General features: G+C 40.8%; 1 protein-coding gene across 2 annotated transcripts; it reads right to left on the bottom strand.

The window, feature by feature from the left end:
- Positions 1-163: 163 nt before the first annotated feature.
- Positions 164-24,224, bottom strand: fancc (FA complementation group C). 2 transcript variants are annotated; one of them, XM_086205325.1, is made up of 15 exons: positions 24,002-24,224; positions 20,943-21,164; positions 17,099-17,186; positions 16,858-16,952; positions 11,802-11,909; positions 11,659-11,723; positions 11,185-11,349; positions 10,793-10,949; positions 7,131-7,186; positions 6,952-7,051; positions 5,351-5,426; positions 4,015-4,108; positions 2,254-2,428; positions 935-1,147; positions 164-786 (listed from the first exon to the last, which is right to left on the bottom strand). In XM_086205325.1, the coding sequence occupies exons 2-15, from the start codon at positions 21,126-21,128 to the stop codon at positions 541-543; spliced, it is 1,824 nt and encodes a 607-aa protein (XP_086061451.1). In that variant the 5' UTR covers positions 21,129-21,164; positions 24,002-24,224; the 3' UTR covers positions 164-540. The 2 variants fall into 2 exon arrangements, with proteins under 2 accessions (XP_086061451.1, XP_086061452.1); XM_086205326.1 differs by lacking the exons at positions 20,943-21,164; positions 24,002-24,224 and adding an exon at positions 18,473-18,528.
- Positions 24,225-27,437: the final 3,213 nt, after the last annotated feature.

Raw genomic sequence — 27,437 nt, 5'->3', positions numbered from 1 at the left:
TTTGTTTAACATTTCTGACCAGCAGGAATCAACACGTCTGGAAGAAATGATACACAAAGTAGAAGATCCTCGTGTTTTTTAGTGTCTCCGCACAGATTTACATAACCAAGCACATAGATATTGTACTAGTGGAAGGTTCATAAAGACTTCGTTTTTGGGGTGGTTGTTTTTTTTTTGCAAAGATAATTATGCAAAGTTAACCTGGCATTTTTTTCCCCATCTCCTACAAAACCAAATATCTTCCAGTCAGGGTGTGTAGCACCAGGATGAGAGACAGGACCCCGACTGGCTCTGTTCGGTGTGATCAGTCACTACTGAAGTGTCCTTGTGGTCCATGTAGTTGTGTCCTGTGTGTGTGTGTGTGTGTGTGTGTGCACATGATTTTATACGCACCACATAATCTGTCCTGGCTGTGTTGTTCTGACACACTTCTGTCACTGCACAGAAGCATATCTACACAACAGCATGATCATTTGTCATTCAGCGAGTGTGCCTGAAGAACATCAACCCTGAGAGGAGGATGAACTCGCTGATGTGTGCTTATGTGTGTGTGAGTGACTCTGCAGTCTCACCTGTTTTGTGTGTGTGTGTGTATGTGTGTATGTGTGTGGGGTGCTCAGCGGGGCTCTGTGGTGCACCCATATGTGTCAGTCCCTTTTGAAGCGCCTCGATCCTGAGACGAACTCTGTTAGCGTCACTTAACAAACAGCTTCCTGCGTTTAGTCGGCGCTCCAGTGAACCGAGAACGTGCACTGCTTCACTGACCAGACCAAACTGACCCACCACCTGGAGTGACACACACACACACACACACACACACACACACACAATCTATGACAGAGCTTCCAATAAAAGAGGAGTAATACAGTATTACCTATTCTACTATGAATTCAACAGTACACTTGATATTTCCGCTATCAGATGACGTTCTCACCATCTGTAACATCTCTTTTGAATCACTCAGTGTTCGTTGGCAGAAAACAGCCGAGTTGACCAAGAGGTGGAGGATCAATAACGGAGACACTGAAGGCTGTTGAGTGTGTGACAACAGCAGGACGGCCAAGTTCTGCAGTCGCTCAGCAGGAAGAGAACAAGCCGAGTCTGAGAGAGGCAGCCGTAGGTGGTCCCAGGCATCTTTGGCACGTACCTGCAGATGGAAATGATGTGTGTCTTTATGGTCAAGGGACAGATTTGTCTTAATGTACCTCAAAAGATATTGCTTCTTTCCAGCAAATTCAAATCAATATGTCAGTAATTCACAAATTATGACAAAAGGTAACCCAGTGTGGGACGTACTTAAGACCGTCATGGGAGAGAGTGAGGCGACAACAGCAAGTCTCCTGGGTTATGAGAGGAGGCGGACAATCAGGAGACAGAGATGAAACTCTGGCCACCTGGCCAGACGCTCACCCAGAAATCAATACAACTATTTCTCTCTCTGTCTCTCTCTCTCTTTCTTTCTCTCTCTCTCAGATAGGGATCATCCATAATTTATTTTGTAATGTGTTTTCCCTTCCTCATATTTGTTGTGTGGCTTTCAGCAACGACACACCTGTCAGGAGCGAATAATGGCCCATCTACACATATGTTGTTATGAGTGTGAGCGTGTATCACCAGTCCTCCAGTCATCAGCTCACTCTACAAGAGTAGAGCAACAAGACCGACCTCAAAAATCATGACTAAAACTTTGTCCAACTGAAATGGGTAACAACCTAATATGAGTAAATATTAACAGCTCTGCGAAACTGTAAGTGGTGCTTTGAGCTAAAGGCTAACAACAGCGTGCTAAACATCCCCATAAATAAATGGTAAATGGACTGCACCCAAATAGCACTGTCTACCTTCACACTACTCAAAGCACTTAGAAATATTGCCTCTCATTCACACACTGATGGTGTGTGTGTGTGTGTGTGTGTGTGTGTGTGTCCTTGTTGTTCAAGGACACTTCACATGGACGGGAGAAACTGAGGTTCAAACCCAGGGATTAGTGAGCGACGGTCTCTCCCCCCGAGCCACAGAGACGAAAGACAAGAATCACTGACCACCTCAAGAATGTTCCAGTCTTGGTTTCGAACTTTAACATAAGCAGCAGCACTTTGTAAAAGTGTCTCTGAAGGTGTTGGAGCGGGACGTTTACTCACAGCACCTGCTGACTACTGTCATGTTAGCATGCAAGTATTTACCAGTTTGCACTACTTGTTTATCACTAATGTAAATTATTGAGTACAGAGAATCAATGGGGAGAAATCCTACCAGTTGTAGAGGCCTGTGGTGCCCCCTGTTGGTGGGGTGATGGTAAAAGGTCAACAGCCACAGCAGAGGGTGACAGTCCTCAGGCTGGGTGGTGGTGAGCAGCTGGACAGCCACCTGCACCCAGTGGCCACACTGGACCAGCAGGAACCAGGCCTCAAAGACCTCGTGATGCCCTCTACCAGAACAGAAAAGAATATTGGACAACACGCCACGACGTTTCTTTCCTCGCAGTTTAAATAAAAAGGGGGAAGTATTTCAATACAATTTGAAAAAAACGGACACATTTAATGATTCTTTACAAGAATCTGCTGTCTAATGCAGACTCTTTAAGAACAGGTGTTTGGAGTATTTTATGAGAGCTGCATTAAAGTGACAATGCTGAGTGGCAGCCAGTAATTTCACTCCGTCACCTGCTGATGAGAATAATGAAAGAGTGATGAAGCAATTCCACTATTAGAGTTTGCATATTAGTTCTTGTTTCCACGTGTGACATCACACTGAAAGATGTGAATATGTGACAGGTAAGGAAATAGTCCCTTTAAACAGTGTGTGTGTGTGTGTGGGGGGGGGGGGGGGGGGGTTTAAGGGCTGTTTGGCTGATACTGGTGGGTTTCTATGTTTGTTCAAGTTGATCTTTATTCCCCCTTTCTGTGACAATGAAACAAAAAAACATCAATAAAAATAAACTCAACATCTTTTACTGTGCTGAGGTACATCTTCATGTTTTCAAGTCACTACCATCAACGCTGCCAGAACCTGCCGATGAAAGTTAGCCTGTACAGCTAAATCGGAAACATTTACAGCTGACGGCGATGTGGTTCAAGAGGAAGATATGGGGGGTTTTATAGGTGCATCCCTATCAAACATTGTTGAGCATCAGGTTTTGCCTTTATGAAGCAACAAAATCCACCACAGGGTTTCAGAAAATCAAGCCAAGTCTTCACTCCGTGCAACATGTGGCCATCTGAGCGAAACCGAGCAAGAGATGGCAGCACACAGCAAACGTTGCATAACAAAGAGGTGGCGTGTCGTAAAATACATTTAAAATATTAACCAGAGAGGGAGAGAGCGCTACAACTGAGAGAACCCGAGCCACACAGCTGCAACGGAGAGACTCTGAGTTAGGAGGAAGGATAAGGATCTCGCTCAGATCTCCCTAATACCATCATTAGAGCTCTCCTCCTCATCTCTCCTTCTTCCCCCTTGGCTCCAAATCATGAACAACAGCAGCAGCAGCAGCAGCAGCAGCAGCAGCAGCCCTCTGCAAGGCCCTGGCAGCTGCATCTTTGCTTAGAGCAACACAACATACTACTTTCCCACCACTGGCTTGGAATGAATTTTTGTCAATTACACAATGGAGACCCTAAATGGAGCGGTGGTGGTGGTGGTAGTGGTGGGGATAATGGGCCCTGTTAAAAACCGCAGCTGGAGAGCATCAAGTCAGACGTCTCCATCTCTACAACATCAATTGCTTTATGTTTTGTTTTTTTTAATCCCTCTCCCTTCTCCACTTTTCCTCTAAATTTGTCCAAGTCATTCAACTTAGCTCAAGGCTATGGTTATTTTTTTTGTTCTCGCTACCCTCCGTTGTTCTCTGGGTCTTCTTGAGCTCCCTCCACAGCTCTCTCTAATGAGTGAGTGGAAGAGCCACGCGGTGACGCAAGGGGAAAATATCTGACAAACCACCCCCTCAACGTCATGTAACGGAGACAAGACCACCGCACCGGCGTGGCAGAAGCATTAACACACTCTCTGTCTAACCTGCTGCCATCTCGCTCCTCTTCCTCCTCTGTCAGTCTCTGTAATGAGCCGCTGAGCCAGTTCAGGTGACGCCTCCAAGCCTCCTCAGGCATCTCTGCAGGAAGAGAGTCACACAGAGATAAAATGATTACCTGGGCGACAAAACGTTCATTTCAACCATATTCAGGCTGCAAAATATCCATTTTCCCTCTTAACATCAAAAAGAAGTCACTCACCTGACTGACCGCCTAACAGGCTTCTACAACCCAGGTCTTCCCCCTTGACCGTCAGTGCTTATGATAAGTCTTAAATTACAACTTTTCATAGAGCACCAATCATGATAAAACCTCGAATCTTCAATAAATCACGACAAAATTAAACTACACGTAAATATGTGACTCAACCATGCCTCCAGTGAAACCAGTGCAACCAGTGAAAACTTGCACAAAATTGGTGCACAAAATTCATCAAAGAACGTAAGAGATACGAAAGATTTTGTAAAGTTTGCAAAAGGAAGCGAAAATGTCCATTTCTTCGAAAGAGTTGAAACGTGACAAAAGCATGAAGCAAAAACATTCATGCGTAGAAGAGATCAAAGATTGTCCAAGTAAAAATCGTATATACAAGATTGCAAAGATCAACAAGCAAATTCGGCAGCCACAATGATCAAAAGCCATCCAGCTGAGCTCATACCAGGTGCTAGGTAACCCTAACCCTAACCCTAACCAGGTGTGAAGGCTCATAGGACTCAGCAAGACAGTTACAGTGTGGACATGAGCAGCGAGGTGCAGTTACTGGGCAAACACATCCTAACAGCTGATACAATTAACTGGCAGCGCTCCAGTGACCCTAAATGGCTCCATTCATGTAAATCCTTCCTGCGTAGAAGGCCAGTCTGGCCACACTGATAAGCTCCCCTCTGCCTCTGCACTCACCTAGCGTGCATCCCCCCAATCATTCTCAGACCTAAACGCTGGACATGCATACATCCAATATGAATAATATTGACTCTTCTTAATGAGCAGCTAAGAGGGGGCATTGTTTAGCGTGAGATGGAAAAGCACTCGACAGTAAAGTAGCTTTAAGGCAGCTTTCATGAGCAGTGGGACTGTTTTGAGAATATATAAACCTCCCTTCCTCTCCACATCATGTGAAATGAATTACAGATGTAGGTAACTTGCAAATATTGATTAGTGGGAAGGAGAAATAAGAGAGCCTATTCACTCTGCAGCAGGAAGCCTCTGTTTACGCACAGTTAAAGAACAACTAGATAGACCTTTCTCTCACAGTGCATGGTTTTGTGCACTGTAACACATTGTACACACACATTGTAACACACACACACACACACACTGACCTGGAGGCTGAGTCAAGAGAGGAAGCAGCAGGTTCTGAGGGGACTGTGGGAAGAAGGCCTTCATGGATACACACATCTGAAAGAACACAAAGCTCAGGTTTTCCTGACAGTCATTAATGTAAAAGCTACTTACCATGGGCTCATACATCACTGTGCTCATACATCACTGTGCTCTGAGAGCCTGAAAAATGACATTTTGACTGGGAGGCTGTGTAAGCGTGATACAGTAGGTGCTAATGTCTAATGTTGCGTGTAATAGGTTAAGAGTTTTATGCAGTGTGACTGCAGCCATTAGGGCCACGTCTACTATAAATACGCCGCCATCTAGAGGCCACAAACCAGACTCAGCGCAGTTGTGGTTGATACATCACAGCCTACAGGTAACACATCTGTTCACTGCCCTTCCTACAGTAACGGCAGGGGAGCGCCAGCTAAATCCCTACTGTCACGCCGGCTATGTTGATGGATGACGGTGGTCTCCTTTACAAAATGGGGCTTTGTGGAGTGTGTCCAAAGCTTGATGGGAGAGGAAAGCTAAGAGTCTGTGTCAAAGTTGAGATCATTGCGCATAACAGTTTACAGTGACTTCAATACACAGTAAATGATGTATTTGTACTCTGCTGCAAAATGAGGACTTTGTATGAATGAGGTAAAGGTGGGAACAGGCTGTGTAGTATGAGCAGTGAGCCCCCTACTGGAGAAAAGAGATCATAGGGAATGTGTCCAGTGTTGAGAGATATTGCCTGCAGGGTGAACTGAAGTGATTATAAGTCCATGCGCACAAGAAAAAAAATGAAGGCGCCACCTGACAGCATCTAACGCAGGTAAGAACAAACAGTGCTGGAGTATGGTGACAAAATGAAAGTGTCCATCTGCCTCTCCAGATGACACATACTTAGTTAATTATACATATATATGAGCTATTCTACACATCTTCTTCAGTCAACTGCTTTGTTCATCTGTCTCAGTAGGATAATGCAAAAACTAGCAGGATAGGGTGCAGCAGCGGGGTCCGAAGAAGAACTCAAGAGATTTTTGGAGCATGTCTATTCAACGTTGACCTTGGAGGAGGTTATGCCCCCTCCAGAGGGCCATTCTAGCTTCCCAAGCACCTGAGAATGAAAAGCTTCGTCACCTATTTGATTGGTGACTTGACAAAAAAAACATCTGTCAAATTAAATAACAACAAATACTAATTTAAATCCGTTCACAAGCAAAAAAACAAAAACGTAACACTTATCCTCGCTTTCCAAAGTGCTTTACTGGATTTATTGTTTGATTATTTCATTGTTTGATATAAACTGATTGTATTTGTGCCTTTTTCTATTCGTGTGGGCTGCATGTGAGCCAAGAAATGGCACGTCCAAAAAAAAAAAGAAAAAAAAAAACCACACTGACCAAAATGTTCTAGTGCAGTGTGTCCCTCTATCATTTGTTGAATGGACAACTTTTCTTGGTCACAGTTGTTAAACAGGCGAAGTTTTCAGGGTTAGGGATGTGATGTCAGCCCAAATAAGAAACGATGAATCACTGTATAAATGTAGATAACCAATGACAATGAAAATAGCTGTTAGATGCAGTGCTGTAGGGGAAGTATTTACCTGTGGCTGCAACAACTTCAGCTCCCTGACGAAACAGCTGGTAAAGGTTTGGATGAGAGCTTGAACACAAACACTTTCCTCTTGTTTCTTCAGGATAAACCTGTCAAACAAACACATGCATTATTACAGCAATTAATCACACAGACAACAAGAGCATCCCATCAACCTGAATCACTCACCTGAAGATGTCATTAACTACCAGGAAGATGGAGCAGTGCTGAGCACAGGCTTTAGGCTGTAACACATAAATAACACAGTATTAGAGATCAGTTTCTGCACAAATATTATAATCTAACAGTAAAAATCCACAAAAAAGCCCCAAAATATATAATCCAAGTGTTTACACATGCTGGCCACTAGATGTCTCTGTTGTATAATCTAAAAACCTCCCTCTGTGGCTGCTCTGTTGACCACCGGCAGTCCTCAACACACCAACTCACAGTCAGGGACTCATCTGTATCCTCATTATGGGGATCAAATTTAAGCTCTTCATGTTTATATACCTTTTAGTCCATTGTTATTCACATTGTAACCCCCAGCTCCTCTATGAAGACAACCCACTTTACTGACTTCCACAATCTAATGCAGTGCCGGACAATAAAAGGAGAACCAGACTCAAACATCGACCAGGCTTACAGTGTTTTTAACTCATTCACATCATCAGAAGCTGAATATTTTGTCTGACGTTAAAACCGTCACAAACCATGTAGTATAAAGGAAGGTATTCCAAAGTCTGAGATGGTCGGCCTGTCTTTTGCCAAATCTTGGAAAGTTAGCCTCATATTACAATTTACAAAGATGTGGAGGATACCAAATTAGTGAAAAACAGTCTGTCCTGATTCATTTATTAGTTTCTGACTTGTGATGAAAACGAAAAACAGAAGAATTCCCCCAAATCTACATGTATCTCTTAACCATCTTTATCTAACTATTGAGGCTGTTCTACATGATCTGGTCTTTTGATATATTCTTTCACCTCCATTCATTGAGCCTCCATAGAAACTGTCTGCAGCCCCCATGGCGAGGCTCGCCTCACTTTGAAAACCTCTGGTCAAGTGTATACCATAGTAAAGCATAGTATAGCAATTTATGTACTTGTACTTCAGTTTGCACTGCCTCTGACTGTGAAGACAAAGACGCACCAATAATTGAGACAAAAAAAATCCCCCCTCTATAGTTAGTGAGCTCAGTAATGGAAAAAAGCTCCACTGAGTGTATACATGGAGTCATTGTTGCATGACTTCAATTAAAACAAGTTTCATCTACAGTTTTGAGTTTCTTTGTTGTCCTCAAAGGCTAAAAAAAAGGTGGCATCTTAAACAAAAGAGCCTTTAAATGTATATGGAATGGGAACATTACACGTTATGTTGTCATACGTTTACATACAACAGAGCGCATCTGTGACGTGCAGCGCATGCCTGTGTGCTAACTGTCATGGTTCCCCCCTAGTGAAAACAGATGGGTTTTTAGCGTCCTCCTCCATACCTTACCACTAACACTTCAAGGAGGGTCAATTACAGCACGCAACAAACATCCTGTTTTTTGGCGGTCAGGCCCAGGAAGTGAGTGTTTATTGTTATTGGGCCTCAGTCTCACTGGATCACGGAGGGGTGGGACAACCCAAAATGAGGAATGTGAGCCTAATTTCAGGTTTCCCATATTTGATTGCAGTTTAAACAAGTGATTGAAAGCAAGGCGAAGAGAGAGACAAGCCAGACGGGTCAGACGCTTTTTTCTCTCTCTGTCCTTCTCACACACACACACACACACACACACACACACACACACACACACACACACACACACACACACACACACACACACACACACACACACACACACACACACACACACACACACGGAAATGACTTGACTTATAACACAGACACACATGGAACACGCATATGACATCCAAACAACCTGAAGGCTAAGTGAAACCTAAACGTTTGCCTCCCACCCTCTTTAACGACAGACACACTATACCAGATGTAATATCATAAACAAAGTGAGGCGACTGACAGTATTTGTGTGTGTGTGTGTGTGTGTGTGTGTGTGTGTGTGTGTGTGTGTGTGTGTGTGTGTGTTCCCATGCATAGATGTGCATATATCCCGCCAAGGTGATAAAAGGAGGGAGTAATCAGACATGGGTGAGAGAGTAAACACATGATTCCATGACAGAGCTGAGACATAAATAGTCAAAGATTGTCTCTCTTGCACACACACAAACACACACAGACACACACACAAATTAAACTTAACTGCTCACACAGGCCTTATTTCCAACATACGCATCTGACTCGTAGCTTCAGGCAAGCATATTCTTTCGCGGTGTTACTAATTCTTCAAACACCACGTGTAGTAATTTGGTCATTATATAGGTACTGAAACTAAAAGAGTGCACTGCTGACCTGTTTTGCAGAGCTTAAGCGGACCATCACTCTATGAAAACAGGAGTGACCCAACTGACAAACTTGATCTAAGTTAACATGATGCAAGCTGGCAGGTCAATTACAGTTTCCCACTTGAGTTTCTTAAGACATGTAACGCTACTACAGGCAATGCAATCAGTAACCTGGGTAAATATGATGACATTATAACTGTGCACACACAGGTTTGCTGGGCATGCATGTTTGGCATAAATTATTTGTTGAAAAATATGTCCATGTGGATGAATGTCTCATTCACCACTCCCATTAGTTATGGGCTTGACTGTTAGACATTTCACTTTTCTGGAGTTCTCTTGACCCGTTTGCTTTTTAGTGACATGTTTTGCTGCTTTATTGTTATCCTCCACAGCAGCTGCACTGAATTGTCGAACATAACCCGAGTTATTCTGGGGAAAAAAAGCAGCTTCTGGTAGCCATGGGAAAAACAGAGAGCTGAGAGAACAGGATATTGTCTTCATTAACCACCAACAACAACTGATAAATCAAATAATTTTTTTAACATTTTGAACTGAGCGTGATCTTATACGAGGTGAGGAGGTGTGGCCAAAGACTGGAGTGACAGCAGTTCTTACCCAGCTCAATAAAGACTGTGCAGCACAAGCCAAACGATGTGAGATGCAGTTAAGAGTGAGCCAAATGATGTGAGATGCATGCAGAGTAAATCCAAATGGTGTGAGTTAGCCAGGCTAAAACAGTCAATAAAGATCCACCACCAAAAAAAAAAAAAAAAGAGATGGAAAGTTTCCTCAACTATGCATATGAGAACAGTACAACTCCATATGCGATAATAGAGGGAGAAGACCTTCTATTCAAACTGTTTGTTTTTGCAGTTCACAAACAGGTCAAAGTAGAGCTGAACATGAATGAGGCGCACAGTGATTTCTGATGTGAGACTATAATGCAGGGCAGATGAGTAACTGTGGGTGCAACAGAACCCACTGAACAGCAGGAATATGAAACCGATTCATCAGCATGCTTTAATGTTGCCAGTTTACATGGCACTTTAACTGAGAGAGGAACAATTCAACGGCAAACTGGGAAGCACTACAAAATGGCATTTTATTGCACTACTAAATTAGTCGCATGCGCAAAAGAAGCTCTAAGAAAGCCTTTTCGAATTTTCTACCATGGACCACATGCATCATTCTTCCTGGAGGTAAAAACATACGGGACTATTAAAACCATAGCTGTCAAGCTGGTTCAAAATAAAACAATTAACAACAGAATTACACTTTGAAATAGTTATACTGAGGGAATGGCCAACTCAGCTGTTTAACAACCATGCAAACATGGCCATGAACAGTGATTTTTGCCTCATCTGCCTGTCCCATCACTGTACTAGTGAGTCATTCTTTTAAAAATATCCGAAGAGTCCTGCTAAAAACATTACCCACCAGCAGTGACTCCACTATTTGCTGCTCCAGCTTCTGCGGTGATGACTCTGTATTGGCGAGAACCGACTCCAGCAGACCGAGCACTGCCTCCTCCAGGCTGGACAGGCTGTGACACCACAGCGAGATGACAGCCTGGTCCTCCAATGACAAGCAATGGCTGCAAAACATAAAGCTTTTATTATTTCATCACAACCTTTTGTACATCACATTTCTTCAAATATTTCAACTGTGAGCTGGACACAACTTTGTTGAAAACACTTCCAAAAAACAACATCAACACTCCCTTTTAATGTTTCAGACTTGAGACCAATGTTGAATGTCAAAAAAAAAAAAAAAGCAAAACTTTCAAAAGGCACAGTGTATATTTAGAGAATCCTTCTGTCTCGCTGCACCTGGAATAGGCAGAGCTTACGGCATCCAGGAAGTCTGTGCCAAGAGCCGCCCTCGCACAAGTCACTGGTCGCTGTAGCAATGCACCGATGAGAGGAGTGGCCTCAGCACAACTCACCAGGGCCACACAGGCTTCTGATATAGCCAGAATATTGTCACACGAACACCTGCACAAACGCACATGCACAAAATCTGACTTGTATTTTAGTGACATAGCCAAGATTGCCCCACGCCATACAACTACCTCCAAAAAAGACCTTAGTCGAGGTTTGTGGTGACACAAGCTAGTAGTTTAGCAATAGGCTGCAAAGATGGGAATCCTCAGGGTTCAAAAAATGTTGCTTTAATGCTTTCTAGGGAAAGGACACAACCCTACAAGGAAGTATTTTAGACAATGATGAATGCTGACAACTTTGCATGCTAACTATAATTCTCCTTGGCAGGACAATATATTCTGGGGCTAGGTTGTACTTTACCTCTGATTTATGTCACCCCAAAATTTGCAGCTTTTTCCACTGTTTTCCTGCAGCTGTACCACAATCTGAAACGGAGCAAAAAGCAAAAGTGGCAAACATGTCCATACCTATTACTGAATATGCATCAGGCAAAGAATGTATACCTTTGTGAGGACTTTGAGATGGTACTTTGTTGGCGGTACACACACATGTCTCATTAATGTCTGCCTTGCAGTTTCGTCTTCCTCTGTTGCTAGCTGACACAACACGCTCTGTAGGTGGGAGGGTGATACAGTGAGTGTGCAGCAGATTATTGGCCCTTAATGCATGTTTATTACAGTGAACATGACTTTAATACAATCTGCTTCAATCCCAAGATCCATAACATCAAAGCTAATTAGTTCCTGGAATATAGAATGATGCTTTTAGCATTACATCATCTGAAACACATGAGTGGAGCATTCTGATAAGTAAGAGTGTATGGACAGCACATGAGGAGTTGAGCAGTCATGTGTTTTACAAGCATTTTTCATGATACACTGATGAAACAGATTCTTGTCTGTGAAAAAAAAGGCAAATACTACAATAATAAGTCATAACATTAAACTTTCTAGGTGTCAAAATACAAATAATGAGTGATACTAGAGGAAGGTCGCTCCCAATATATATCAAAAATTAGAAATCGTTAGAATTCACTCTGAGATACCATCATTGCCCAGAGAGCTAAATGTTTAAATTAAAGACTGATTTAAACATTAGAAACAGTCCTTTTTCGGCTCAACCACAATAACTTGATACACTAGTACAAGCTAGAAAGAGAAATCCAACAGAAACAGCCAAAGCCTCACATCTCCAGCTCACATCTGTTTTACAACTTCCATAAACCAAAAACACAGAAACATCCACACCACTAAAAGTAGATTTAACATTGTGGATGTTTCTGTAGATAAAAGGGGATTAAAAAGAGATTTTGAGGGAAATAGATTGAGAGAGTCACAAAACAATTTTTTTTTTTAAAGTGAAGGGGAAAAAGTTAAATGCCAAGCAGAGAAGCATTGCAGTGCTGTTGGTGGAGCTGTGTGGTTTCTTTTGCCAGGCCCTACAGCACGCTAAGATGCTTACCCTCCACACAGTCTCACAAAACAAGCCCAATCACTACCATCTGAGCGCCCTCAGACCCTGCACACTGAGTACATACAAAACCAATCACACTTATCCCACCCTTGGTAAGGAGGCGCAGTGGGGCTGGGGGATAAGAGAGGGAAAGAACTCTGGTTAAAAGGAATGGCAAGGAAACTGGAACACACAGCAATGGGTGGTTAGGACAGAAAAAAAGGGTTTGGTCACAAGAGGAATGAGATGAAAGACAGCTGGATAGATGAATGGTGAATACTTAAGGTCAAAGGTCATCCGTTTCTCCCAGAAAACAGCCACTGAGCTGGCTTTAAGAGCTTGGACATACAGCAGCCCATCAAATTTTCCCCCCCATAAATCTAAAATTAAAAACAGAGTATAAAGACAAAAAATGCAGAAGGCCAAAAGTTTGGTTCCTGCAATAACCAAGCCACGATCGAATTCTCCCAAAACCAATGAAAGACTCAAGTATAGCCTAAGATGGTCAAAACAGCACAGCAGCAACAAGGAGGAAGGTGAACTGAAAAAAAGTACAGTAATAAGCATGTTGGTCGAGCGACCTTGAGAATATTTAAGAAACACATACTGACAGTTGTTGCTTTACACATTTTTAACTCAAAAAACAACCTTTAAACAGTAGCACAAAACCTATATTTACAAAGTTTTTGCTTTGACAGTTTGCGTGGGGTTTTTTTTTTTAGTTAGGAGGGATATAATTTTTCAATCCTGTGTTTACATTTTGTTGTTGTTTGTTTTATTAGGGATTTTTAAAAAGAACTTGTTTTACCTGTACTTTAAAATTTCCAAATACTAACTGAAAAGTGTGTATTTATATATTTTTAAGGGCATTAAGTACTAACACTCATTCATAAACATACAGAAAAACATAAACATAAAAGATCACTTCAGATAGCAGGGAGATGAAAATTAAGTGAAACGATCTGGGGAGAAGATAATTTCATCCCAAAATAAAAAGACAAGTGTTTGGGCCAAAGTGAAGAAAGACTCAGAAACTGGAAAGTTACCACAGCAGCTCCGACGCCTACCTGTGGTTCACAATGTTTGAGTCACTGAAGAAACTCACCATAGACGAAACTATCAAAGGCCCTATAATATTACCCTCTTTACTTATCTGTCATCCCGGAGAGATCGTGCCGTGTTACTGCAACAGTGTGTGGTCCCTCTGCTAGTACACGATGTCGAGAAACAGACAGTTTGAGCTAATGACTATCTGACGTAGCCTGCAGTTTGTGGCTGTGCCCAGCATTTACCAAACCCTGCAAGAACACTCAGATGTGGAGAGGAGAGGCAGGCGAGGAGGGGTGAAGCCAAGGTTTGAAGGAGAAAAGGCAAAATCCTCTACACACGCATCCTCGTTCAAGGTGACACATACATGTGGCTGTAACATTATACACGGTAGCAGAAACCATGTGTATTTACACAAATAGTAACAAGCATAATGTGACCAAACTCGCACAAACACAATATTTAGGTGTCACTTGGTACCAGACCCTTCGGTCTATTAGCGAGGCAGCAAGAAAACAATGTTGGGGAGCAAAATCAGACAGGGCTAACAGAAAACAGGCTGCATTCTACATTCCAGGACAGGCAGTCCAACACAACACAGACACAAGGAGACCCAGAAACAGACCATCTCTGGCCTAAAACCATACATCTGCCCTGAACCCCCAGACAAGCTGAGCTGTGGTGAAAAGGTTTTTTTGTGCTTCCCACCACTCCTGTCTTTTGTGGGTAGCAAGAACTTCTTTGAGGAGATACTACAGTTAGCTATGAGTCTAGTGTATATTGGCTCTTTGGACACCTTCATCTGTCCCTTATCGCACGTGTGCCATTTTTGTCTGAGCGGACCCTGTGAAAACCTTAAAGGGTTATTTCAGATTTGTTGAACTGTGGTTGTATGAGAAGGTCATCCATAGCACTTGCTTTACTTTCAGTAGTATTCCTTAAAACAATGGGACACAGTAAGTACTTCTATACAACATAGGGCTTTCAGATGCTAGGTGGGCCTCCCTAGATGGGCTCTGGGCAGTTTCAGGGGAGGTTCAATGAATGGAGGTGACAGAGAAGTTATCAAGAGGACATCATGTACACCAGCCTTAATGTTAAGGATATAGTGAAGAGATACACTAGTCCTGGGGACTGTTGTTCCCACTTTTCATGAAATCAGGACAGACCAGACACATGTACTCTATATAGTCTATGGGATCAAACAACATAATGGCATCTAGAAATAAAACTAATGCATGGACAGGTAAAGGAAAGCTCCTCAGTCCAAGCTTGTCTGAGGGCAGGCTCACCATCTCAGACTGTAGCTGCGTTCTCATTACAGTTTTTCGCAAAAGAAATGTGATATTTCTAAAATTTCAGCAAAGTACAATTGCGGTTTGAAGGTGTTTACACTGAATGGTGTTTCGGGCAGAAGCCATAATTCTCATAAAATCTCGTCCCGCGAGACTCCACTTTGAAGAGGATGGAGGTATAAAACGTTTTGCATTTCGGTTGTCACTACTGCTGTTGCCACTGTTCTCATCGCAAGACGAAGGCAGCGAGTGATAGTTCAAAGGCAAAGTCCATCAGTACAGGAGCGGACACTCCCAACGTAACACCCTACGTCACATTCTGTGATGTGTAAACGTGAAAAAAAAGTGTTTCCATTGCACATTTGCAATATTCTTCTTATATACTGACACGTCTGAAAAAACATCTCGTGAGAGCGTAAAAACTTTTTCGCGATATTTTAGAGGTTTTTCAAAATTTAGGTGTTTCCATTACCCATTTTTCATTGCAATATTTTCGTTTTGCACAATTCTAGGGGTAATGGAATAGCAGATTATGAAAACTTCTTTTATTATTGCAACTGCTGTTTCAGGAAAGTTGATTCTATCACTCTTCACTACAGCTCGTGCTGCTAAATTCATTCCTCCAAACCAAAGAAATCCTCCCCTTCCGTGTCTGATCCCGTCCCCAGAACTCACAAAGGTAAATGGCTACATTGCAGAAATAAAGTGATTCAAATAGGGATGAGGGCATAGTGCATGTTCATGGAATAAAATAAAGGAAACTTATGCTTGACACAAAAAAATTAAGCACACTTCTTTTCTCTGCACACATGTAGATTTGTGCAAACTTGTATGTGAATAATAAACATGCCTATACAAAAACTCACAGACACAAACATTATCATATAAACATGCACTTTGCTTCCCCTCTCATGGGTCGAAGACCATCTGGCAAATTCAAGGTTTACTTTCAAGGCACTGTTTTAATTAGCGAGATGTTTTATTAGATGAGGAATTAATCAAAAGAATACAAACACGGTTAATCTGGGAAAAATGTGAAGGTCCACCATTGTTTATCATAAGCCATCTGTGCGAACCCTCTCAAAGTTGAAAATGGCAGAATCTTCTCTTCTCTTTCACTCCTCAGTGTGTGTGTGCGTGCGTGTGTGTGTGTGTTTGTGTCTTAAAACCACAGTGAAGTCACACAGAAAGTACGATCAGCTAACCATAATATAAAGGCTGATCCTTTTCTGGTGACAAGAGGCAGGGAAACAGTCAATTTGATTTTATTTTGAATATATGTTTGAGGGGCAAAAGGCTTAGACTACCAGACACCAAACTTTATCATTCATCATCCATGTCCCATTGGAGAAGAGATGCAAGGGATGGTGAGAGAACTCAGAATAATAGCAAATTGGTCAGAAAATGTTTTTAGCAGAAAGCAGACATTCTTTTCCGAGTATCTGTAAGTCATTCCAGAACTAACTGGCACATACAGAGCAAACTGATTAGGCCTGAAAATTGGGGGGGGGGGGGATAATAATATGGACGAGTGCAAGATAATAACCAAGGAATGCTATGAATTAACAGGCCCTCGGCTTGATTTCTCAATAAATTAAATAAACATTTCTGATTTTTCTCCTCTTGTCAAGCTTTCCGTGGTTATGATTATTTGCGTGTTACTCTGCATACACGCCCTGGAGTGACTTTCCAACAGTAAACCAATTTATCCAACTTCTGGATGTTCAATAAAAAAAACAATAAGATACAGAATTACAATCCATACCCGTATCCATTGGTTGGCCTTTCTTTCTAAAGCGTTGCTTGGATTCTCGGAGTAAAGTCCCCACAGACACTGGAATATCAGCCCTCTGCTTGTATCTGGAGACAGAAGAACACCGAATTAACTCGCTGCACAACAATTTCCATTGTGAGGGGGAAAAAAATTACTGAAGAGGCGTTGAAATATGAATGCGTCTCAATATAAACAGAACACTGGTAGATTCCTGGTCAATGCACTCACTCACCGTCAGCAGTGACCAGAGGGTTCCAGCACAGTCGGCCCAGGAGCTGACCTAGAGAGGGCAGCGTCCTCATGGTCTCTGTTGTGGAGCTCTTTGGGACAGAACAGGTTTATGGAGAAAAGAGAAACTTAATTAACGTGCTTTTCATGACATTTGGCATTTAAACTTGAGCAGTTTACTTTCTTTTACACCAACATACATTCATCATCTGGAATATAAAATCTGACAAACACAAAATTGTACAGAATCTCTTTCATCATCTCCCCATGTGGTCCATGCTAACACCCCCTAACCTGTTATACTTCAAGCAAGCAATAGTGTTCAACACCAGACGTTCCAGGATGGAAACAGCGATCACAAGTCTACTTAATGACTCAAAAAAACAGGCACCTTCAAAGGTGTACACTACATTGCTCATGCACCCACTTGCTTTCTGCTCATGTCATATCTCACCACTGTAATTGCAATTAGTGAAAGATACTCAGAACAGAACAGGGCTCTGGTCAAAAAAGGTGCTGCTTATACCTGTAAGAGTTGAGGAATGTGTGCGCCTGTGCTTGTTTACCCAGCTCACAACAACACAACCATGTGATTTATTTCATCCAACAGCCAGTTAAAACATCCAGGGGGTTTTAAACCAGTGCTGACACTGCTTTTAAGAATTTAATAACCTTTATTTAAGTTTTGAAGTCGTTCGGTTTCACCGACTGACCTTGACTTGTAAAGTTTCTGAATGAAAGGTTCGGAAAAGATCAAATAATCTGTAAGGCTAGCCTAAAATTAAAATTTCAAAAAAAGAAAAAGAGACTTAACTCTGGAAACAGATGAGCAAAACACAAATAAGACAAGAATCACAGACGGTGAGGTCCTAAGCATTATTTCTACACAGTAGAACAAAATCAAACAACATAAACTGGAACTGGATGAAAAAAAATCTAAATGGTTTCACATATAGTTTCAATTGTACAGTGTTTTTTTCATGCTATTGCTTTCCTTGGTTTCATACATCAAAACAGACCACATCATGTTTTAATATCATGACTATAGAAAACAAATGAAACATATAACTTAATTTTACAAGCATGTGTCCACAGCATGTGAATGTATCGTATGTCTGTCCATGTAGCGTATAACTTGCTTAAGACCATATCACACGCTTCGACTCTGAGCTCATCAGCTTCAAGAGCACAGTTCAGTGTAAGAGGAAGCCCACACAGTGACACTGGGCCGATGAAAGTGTTACTGAAGCCGAACTGTTACTCAAACAAAGACATGACAGACTGGTTTTTGGTTTTTAAAAGAAGAAAGTGTCATTAAACAATACCACTGTAAATCATCGTCACTCCGGTTGAGATGTCAGCTGTTAGTTTAGCTCACCTGCACTTCCTTCTGCGATACAATATTGAACAAATATCATCGTTGGGTGTGTCCCTCCATCAGCTTCTTTTGAGACAGAATTTATAGAGATGCAATATTAGGTAGAAGAAGGAAGTTAAGGTAGCTTTAGGCCTTCATCCTCAAAAAGAGCATCGGACAGACAAGAGGACTAACTTGACTCATTCAAGTGGATGAGATCACTATTAATGGGAAGCAGAATGGTAATAGGCCAAAAGAGCCTCTCTTAATGCCCCCCACCCCCCTTACAACATCACCAATGCTGTCTGGAACAAAGCCCCTAAATTCAACCTTCCTATCAATCGACAACACATGGTAAATGCTGCCTGAGTGTAGATGTGCATTCGCGCCTGGATGATGCAGCCAAAAAGGAATGTTCATTTACAATAAGAGCGTTACTGGGCTTTGTGGCCTAAGATTTGAAGAATCCCCATAAGTGCAACAGAATGATCACTGACTACCAGAGCCAAATCATCAACAAACCCTTGTTGACGTTGATAATTACAAAATGAGCTTTGAGTCTGTGCATCTTGCCTTGATTAAGCACAGACATCCCAGACAGAAGTGACTGATTACTAAATGTACTTGCCAAGGAGACAATGGGATAACTTTATAGATACACTTGGCTGTATAAAAAGGAAGAGAACAGTGAGGAAACTCTCGTTCCTGACATCACTGAGCCACAATCAGGGTCATCCTGACAATAAATGGTAAAGTTACTATGGTGAGCACATAAATACACATTATGAGAGTGTGTTAGAACTCCCTATGCCCCTTGAGCCCCTTTGTATTAGTGCTGTAGGATTTTCCTCTTAATTCCTCTGAGAGGTGGTGTAATACTGTATCACTTGTGCAGCAACTGTGTAAAAGATTACGGAACTTCTAAGGTGACAATGTCAGCATGTGCACTTTATGAGAAGATAAATACTGAGAAAGAAAACTTATTTCCTGGAAATCTGCATTAACTTTAATAGTATTTTTTTTTTTCATCTTTGGGCACAAGTCATCAAGGGATGCAGAATGCTGCCAAAAAGCAGGCTATCCTCAGCTGGTCTTTTATGAGCACACAGCCAGTAAAAAGGATTTCAGTCCAATTAAGATATACCATTTTTTCCCCCCTCCCCTCTCTCTTTGTATCCTCTCCATCCTTCTACACAGGATGACACCTCTGAATGACGTATACCTGGAGACATGCTAACAAAGAGGGAGATAGACGGATTTGAGAAAAAAAGAAAAAGAGGCAGAGTTAGTGTTTGAGCTATTAAAAATATATGGCAATACACTTGAGAGAAAGTAGAAAGTCAGGCAGATGTTACTGTGAAAAAAGATGCAGCTAAGAAGATTTAAAAAAAACAAATCTGCAAGAGCACAGTGACAGTAAAACAATCAAGAAAAAGATAATTTTAAGAAATTATAGAGCTATAATGTGAAAAGGAAAATTGGTTTTAAAAAAAATGTAAGCAAATGCACAGAGAGCCCAGAAGGAGGAGCTGAAAGGAGGAGGCATGTTTGTAGTAACACTGAAATCTCACAGTTCTTCACCCCTCCTGTCCCCTTCCCTATTCCCAAGGCTGCTGGACCTGATATGGGGATACATTAGGTTAGCACTGCAGGTCCCAATGCGGCTATTACCTGACAAACTCAACACTGCAGCGCTCCCAGCCAGACATACGCGGCCTCTGCACAGCACAGAGCCGCCTCTGTTTGCAGGATTCTGCCAACGCTGGATGTTCTGTTCATGCCCTGGCGTGGACCAAGGCCAGAGTGTGCATGTTTGTGTACCAGAAACGCCGGTGTTGGAGTTAACTTAGTGCTTCATTAATCTGACAGCTGTTTGGCTGGTCGATCTTATTGATTCGTTGAGACTGTAGAACATGCCTCTTAGTAGATACTGACTGTTTTACTACATGTACATAAATCATGTATCAAGTACAGCCAGACTCTCTCATGCTGGAACTTCTTATGCATTTCAGGATAAACCACATTTTCTGTGAGTTAAATGAAACACGACAACATGGCTAGCTGGAGTCCCCTGTTCAGAGTGAAGTGCCTTCCGTCTATGTGCGACCTGTTTGATAGTTATATAATGTATACTAACAAAAAATAAATACATTTACTGGAACAAATCTCTACTGTCAGTAGCGCTGCAGGTTTTTCTCAGTCTTCTTTTATGTCTTTTAAAATATAATGTAGAGGTAGGATATCGCTGCAGCACCATAATATTCAATTTAAAATAGTATTTTGATACATAATATGCCTTCAATAAATATTGCAGATATAATTATAACTTTTCTGATGGAGTCAATTAACACTGACAAATTAATAGTTTCAATGCTGTTGTACTAGATTTAAATTACATTGTACGGGTTTATCTACGGAAGTGGCTCATGGGTATTTTTTTTGCATTTTTTAAAATAATACGAGGGTTCAACTTGTCATTGCATCTGCTCACCATGTTGTTGATGTGTGTGAGGAGTCGTTGGAGGAAACCCCTCAGTCTGCTCAAATAAAGGCAGGTGTCTTTGTGGGCGACCGGACTGTCAGCCTGGCCCCAAACAACCACTTTCTCCAGCCAGAAGTGCATCTCCTGAAATTCTGCTGGAGGCTGAGAGTGCTGATGGGTCAGTGACTGAGACATTGGTCTGCTTGCACCAGGTCCAAGTGAGTTTAGGTGCTAAGAGAGACACAGAGAAGAAGATGATAATGATAATGATTATATAGAGGGGCAAATACTGTATCTTGCATATTTACATCATAAAGAATTAGATTACTATCACCGAATAGAACCTACCTGGCAGTTTTTGAATATCACTGCTGACAAAATCATCAAAAAAATAAATTGAAATAAACATGCTTCAAAAACCCTGTCCAACAATAATATTTAATTTACTTGAACTGTAAGTAACTGTTTATTTTGTTACATTTTCATATATGCGTAAAGCTGATTTTCTGCAATAAATGAATCATTTTGATTATTTTGTTTGTGCCGTTCACTTGCCAAAATATATCCACATTTTTATTTATTAGTAAAGTTGCATACAGTGAATATAACAGTATAATCCACGAGTAGAAAACAATTCTTTTAAGGCTTAAAAATGCACAAAAACAATTCCACCAGTACTTTGGTGTGAAGAGCGTAGGATCAACACTTGCTCCCTTGCCACGAAATTTAAAAAAAAGAAAAACCAAAATTTATATTTTTGCATTCAGGTTTTGTGTAAATAATATAATTAAAAGTTCATTACTATATGAGGTCAATTATATATAATTTTCAGCCTTGAAAACATCTGTGCTGCAAATTGCTTGTGAATATCGGTCACACAATGACATCAGCATGTACAGGTACAGTCCGGGTTCTAGTATGCCCATGTGTGGCCTCAGTGTCATCTGTGAGAGCAGAGGGGAACAGTGTCACAAGTGGAGGCAAATAATAAGTGGAAAATAAAATGATACTACGTGTGTGAAAGGCTCTAATTACCACAATATAGGATCACATGTTAAAGCTGCAGGCAATCAAACTGTCAGACACACATACTGACTAAGGCCTACTGAGAAATAAACAGTAAATTCTTCATCTATTATAATGGGGAGGAAAAAATGCGAAGGGGGGGCAGATCACAAGCGTGTACGGGGATGTGTTTGTGTCTACATAACAGTCTGGGAAAGGTGGATGTGTGTACTTGTTGGATTTTCTCTTATTTTTTTGCCTTAATAACAGGTCTATGCAGGACACCACAGGGTTGTGTTTAATGATCACCTCGTTACACGTGATTTGTTTAATGTCTTGCCATCATCTCTGCTGGAAAGCCCCTATGGCTCGCTGATGTGAATATATAAATACTAATTTTCAGGGAGGCAAAAACATCCAAACAAATTAGGAACAAACGCTACTTGTTGAGTTCGGTTGGGGGCAGAGTTTTTCAATGAGGCGGAGGTGGAAAAGAAGGGATATTCAATACTTCGGCAGCTGTTTAACACAACACTTCTAGAATCTAGAAAGTAACATGCGCACACAGGGGCCCTTACAGTTCTTACACAGTAAGTTTTCAACTCACAAACATGTTAAACAGGCACAAAAATATGTAGAAAACACACTCAGCTGTTGGTCTGGTGTTGGCTGAAAACATTCTGGAGCAGGAACAAGATGTGACTGGTCAAATATTTTCTTTGAAGATTTGTTAAACTTAGCTTGTGGACTTTGGGTTACGGTGAGTTTGCTGTTCCAATTAGGAGATTGTTGACATTATTTCGGTATAATCAAATCAGTTAAACATCACTCTATATTACAAAAAAAAAAAAATCCTCCTGCATACAGCAGTATGTTATATTTAAGACCTGGAACGAAGCTTTAACTCAGAAAGACATGTTTAAATGATCAGTGATGTTAGATTTTCTACAACTATGTAGACTAATAATACATTTTGCAGTCCATTACCCCTAAAACATTTAGCACATAAATTACAATTAACAATGAAGCTAACAAGCTAGCAATCATACTTATATGACGCTTCACACCATACTTAATTTGTGTAACTTACTTCAAGTGATTTATATGTTTTGTTACACCTGCAGTACTGTTATATTCACATTTGCTCTATATTTTTAGATTATGTTGTTATATTTCACTTCGGTTGTTCATATGCTGGTGCAGCTGAGTTTTAGACTGTTTTTGACTGATGCTTCAAATTTCTACCAGGAATAATAAGATAAGATAAGATAAGATAAGATATCCAAATTTGGGGCAATGTACAACAAAATAAACACAATATTATATATATATATATATATATTATTGTGTTTATTTTTTTGTGTATACATATATATATATATATACATACATATACACATATATATATATATATATATATATATATATATATATATATATATATATAAAAATACCTAATCATACTAAGGAAAACAAGAGCTAAATATACAGAGTAACAATAGAAACCAATTCATTTGGATGATTATTGCAGTTTTAGAATAAATCCTTAATTCAACTTATTAAATTAGGTTCTAATGAAGTTTTATTAAATGCTTATCTATTTAGCATCCCTAAATTGCTTGGAGCAGAGAAAAGCAGCTGACATCTGTGAGGCATGAACCATGATTATGATCATCATCATCATCTCGAAATTATGATTAGTTTTCTATCAGCAAAACTATCTGATATTCACTACGTTTTGACACAAACCTCGAACTGTAAGATGCAAATTATATAAATGTAAACAAACCAACAAACAAAACAATCTGGAGGTCTTAAAGTGAAAGTGTAAATAAAAGTGAATTGACACATTCATTAACCAGGTAAACGAGTCGTGCCATAACAAGCTCACCACCACAGGATGACAGTGTTTCCTCGAGCTTATTCTGGTCAGACATGACGGCAGCTTAATTTAAATACACGAATAAAACTCCCCGAATAATTCATTGTATTTCTACTGAAAACTCACTTAATACACCGCGAGTAAATCGAGATGAGGGTTTTATAGGTTGAAAGTTACTTACTTGGTTACAACGTTAGCTTAGCATGTTGATCGATTGACGGACCCGTTTGCCGCAATGGTTTCAACGTGGACTCACTTGCTGACAAAGCCTCGACAAAACGACCTGAAACCCTCACAGAGCAGGAAACACCTACGCTCGCATACCAATAGTACCAGAAACTAAAGTTTTCGGGCAAAGACGTGAAGAAACTGAATTTCCCTCTTTCCTCGATGAGTTCCGTGTATATCAGAACACCATTGGCTAAAAAGAATGACGCTTTTCCGTCATTTGACCACTGCCTGCTGGGAAATCGAGTCACATCCCTGAAACAAGGTCCTGACTTGTAGTAACATATTATTAACTTCTTTAATGTGCTATTTCCTTAATAGATGGTGAATAATAATAGAGTGAGAGGACGTATAAGTAGAATATCAGTTTTAACTTTTGAAACATTGATGCATTAATAGGAAAACATAGTTTAAAAGGGAAATAATAATCAAGAGGTTTGAAATGGTGAGATAAACAGATGAACAACCAGCTCATTCTAAATATGAGTAGATATAAACAAGTTTACATTACATTTTTCTGTATTTAAAGCATCATTTTTTAAGCATTGCACAAGGCAGAGAGAAATGATGAAAAATATATAAATCACAATGCTGCTTTCATTTTGGTGACGGATAAAATCTGAATGAAATACATTCATCTGTAATTTCAGGGTTGTTGGAATTTTCTGTGGACAGGATGACTTATCTTTGTGGGCCTCATTTTCAAGATAAACCTGTCAGCCATTCATTAGCTGTTCACAAGGTGAAAAATGTCTGCATAAATGTGTACAACTGTACTCTGTGCATTTACAACCATGCTTATGTTATCATCTGTGTGAGTTTATGTTTGTGTGTGTCATACATTTCTGGAGTGAAGGTCCACAGGGTGAAGCAGAGTGCATACCATGGCCAGGAATTCAGGGGTCCCAACTCGTGTCCCACTGGAACCCAAAGCAAACTTTGAGGTGTTCCCTGTCTGCATTGCTGGAGCTGACAAATCACCCAGAGGCTCCAGCCAAACCAAAACAGCCCAGAAACACCGCACCAGGAAACGGTTGTTTAAACATTAAGTAATATTGTGTGTGTGTGTGCACGCGCGCACGCGCATGTGTGAACCTATGACTGCATGAGAAAGAGATTATACACAAGTAAACTTTTTGAAAATAAAAAACTCATCTAACAGTGTACATCTTATGAAATGCAGTATTGCATGCTTGTACCACACAAATACTGCTTCATATGCACAAAAATGCAATGTTATGGATATGTGTGTGCAGCATGAGCATCACAGTGAGGCAGTGCAGATAGGAATGTGTGGTTCCACAGTGGACATCAGACTATTCACAGATTAAGTCTGTGCACATATGTATATATATATGTAGAAAGAAGTGTGTATGTTTGTGTGTGTTTGTGTGTGTGTGTGTGTGTGTGTGTGTTTGTGTGTACATGCATGCATTTGTGTATATGGGGGTTTTGGGGGGATGTCCAGGTGTTTGTACATGTGTGTGTGCAGTATATAATTTCCCCTCTGCTGTTTTGGTGCCCTGCTTCTTAAATAGAACATGGAAAGCGTCTGTGAGGTGCAAAAACTTTTTTCCCTCTCCTTCGTTTGAAGCATTTTTTCTATAAAATGTGCTCAACTGCACCAGCTTGAAGCTGCAAGTGATTCGTTCTTTCAGATTCAGTCATACATTCATTTCACTTGTACTGTAAGTTCCTTTGCCTTTAAAGTTAAGACATTAGGAAGTGTGGTGTTCAGAATCCTTCATTTAAATCATTTTACATCAAAAGATTTCTCTTCATTCAACAGGATTTCATCATTTTCCCCCTTTCAATAAATTGTTTAAATCACACACACATATATACATACCTTCATGTACCATATTTATGTCAGTGTCTCCATCAGTAAATGAAAGCAGCAGTTAAAATCATGAGGCACTGGCCCAAGTTCACCATCAGCTCCACCCTGGCTGTCTGCCTGGGCTAACATGTGGGTTAACCAGGGCTAGACCACTCCATGTGCTCTTGTGTGTGTGTGTGTGTGTGTGTGTGTGTGTGTGTGTGTGTGTGTGTGTGTGTGTGTGTGTGTGTGTGTGAGAGAGAGAGAGAGAGAGCCCTGTAAAAACATCAGCATATTGGTTTGGAACAAGGTCTCTGGCAATACTCAAAAGAGAGAGAGAGAGAGAGAGAGAGAGAGAGAGAGAGAGAGAGAGAGAGAGAGAAAGAAGGAAGGAAAAACCACGGCAAAAACTTGAGAGAGCGTGGTTTGATGCCCAAAAGTGGAAACCCACACACTGATGTTTTTGTGTGTGTGTGTGTGTGTGTGTGTGTGTGTGTGTGTGTGTGTGTGTGTGTGTGTGTGTGTGTGTGTGTGTAAGAGTGTACGTGTGTTGCCCATGCCCATGCTTGCTTGAGTGGATACATATTTGGATGTAAAATGGAGTGTAAACCATATATTTTTATTACTGCCTTGCTACTCTGATTATTACAAAGCCAAGAGATGGATCGTCAACTGGTGGGGCAAAGACTTTTATGTACATATGTATTTTATATATATATTTTATATATATATATATATAAATATATACATATATATGCTTGAGGAGGAATCACACGAATGTGAATTTGCCAACTAGACAAATTGACCCACATGCTATTAATTCATCGGCCACTTTTTCTGATTTTGCACTGGTAGTTATTACTTGAGATGATCTCTTTTCCTGTGTTCATCCCTCTAATTTAGTACTGCTGGCTCATTTAAAAGCCAGAAGGGCATTCATAGATGGCAGACTTCTGCCAAGGCTAATAGCCCACTCATATGCAGTTCCTTATACAGTATATGTCGGGATACATTTCCAAAACTATTAGGAATTTTTAACTTTTCTGTGGATTTTTCATAAAAGGTCACGGTAATATTTCCTGAGAAATGAATGAAAATGTCAAAAATGCTTTCCAATGTATCTTGCAAACATGTAATCACTAGTTTTTGAAGTGCATAAGTGTGTGCAGTATAGCATAGTTTGACCTTGTGGTTTGGCCTGTGAGAGAGAGAGATAGAGAGGGGGGGAGAGAGAGAGAGAGAGAGAGAGAGAGAGCAAGAGAGAGAGAGAGGTGGAGCCAGCAGAGAGCTTGGATATCAGTCTCTGGAGCTTATCCAGGCTCACTGAGACCAGGAGCTGCACAGCTGCTGACATATTTGTAAGTTCTGATCCAGACCCATCCTATTACCAGTTTGGGTCCAGAGAAACCTGGTTTTTCCTCGGTGGCCCCATATGACCCAGTACCTGTCTGACTGCACCAGGATCTAACGTGTCTCTGTTTGACAACTGTTCCTGGTGTGTTTATATTGTCTGAAAAGGGAAAATATGACATTTGCAATGAAGAGAATTATACTAAGCAACACGTTAAAT

This window comes from Aulostomus chinensis, chromosome 6 (genome assembly GCF_037954235.1).
Source record: "Aulostomus chinensis isolate RoL2024-O1b breed Wild chromosome 6, RoL_Achi_v1.0, whole genome shotgun sequence".
In the NCBI taxonomy this organism is placed as follows: Eukaryota; Metazoa; Chordata; class Actinopteri; order Syngnathiformes; family Aulostomidae; genus Aulostomus; species Aulostomus chinensis.
Note: the sequence above shows the minus strand (reverse complement) of the source record. Positions and strands in the feature narration are given on the sequence as shown.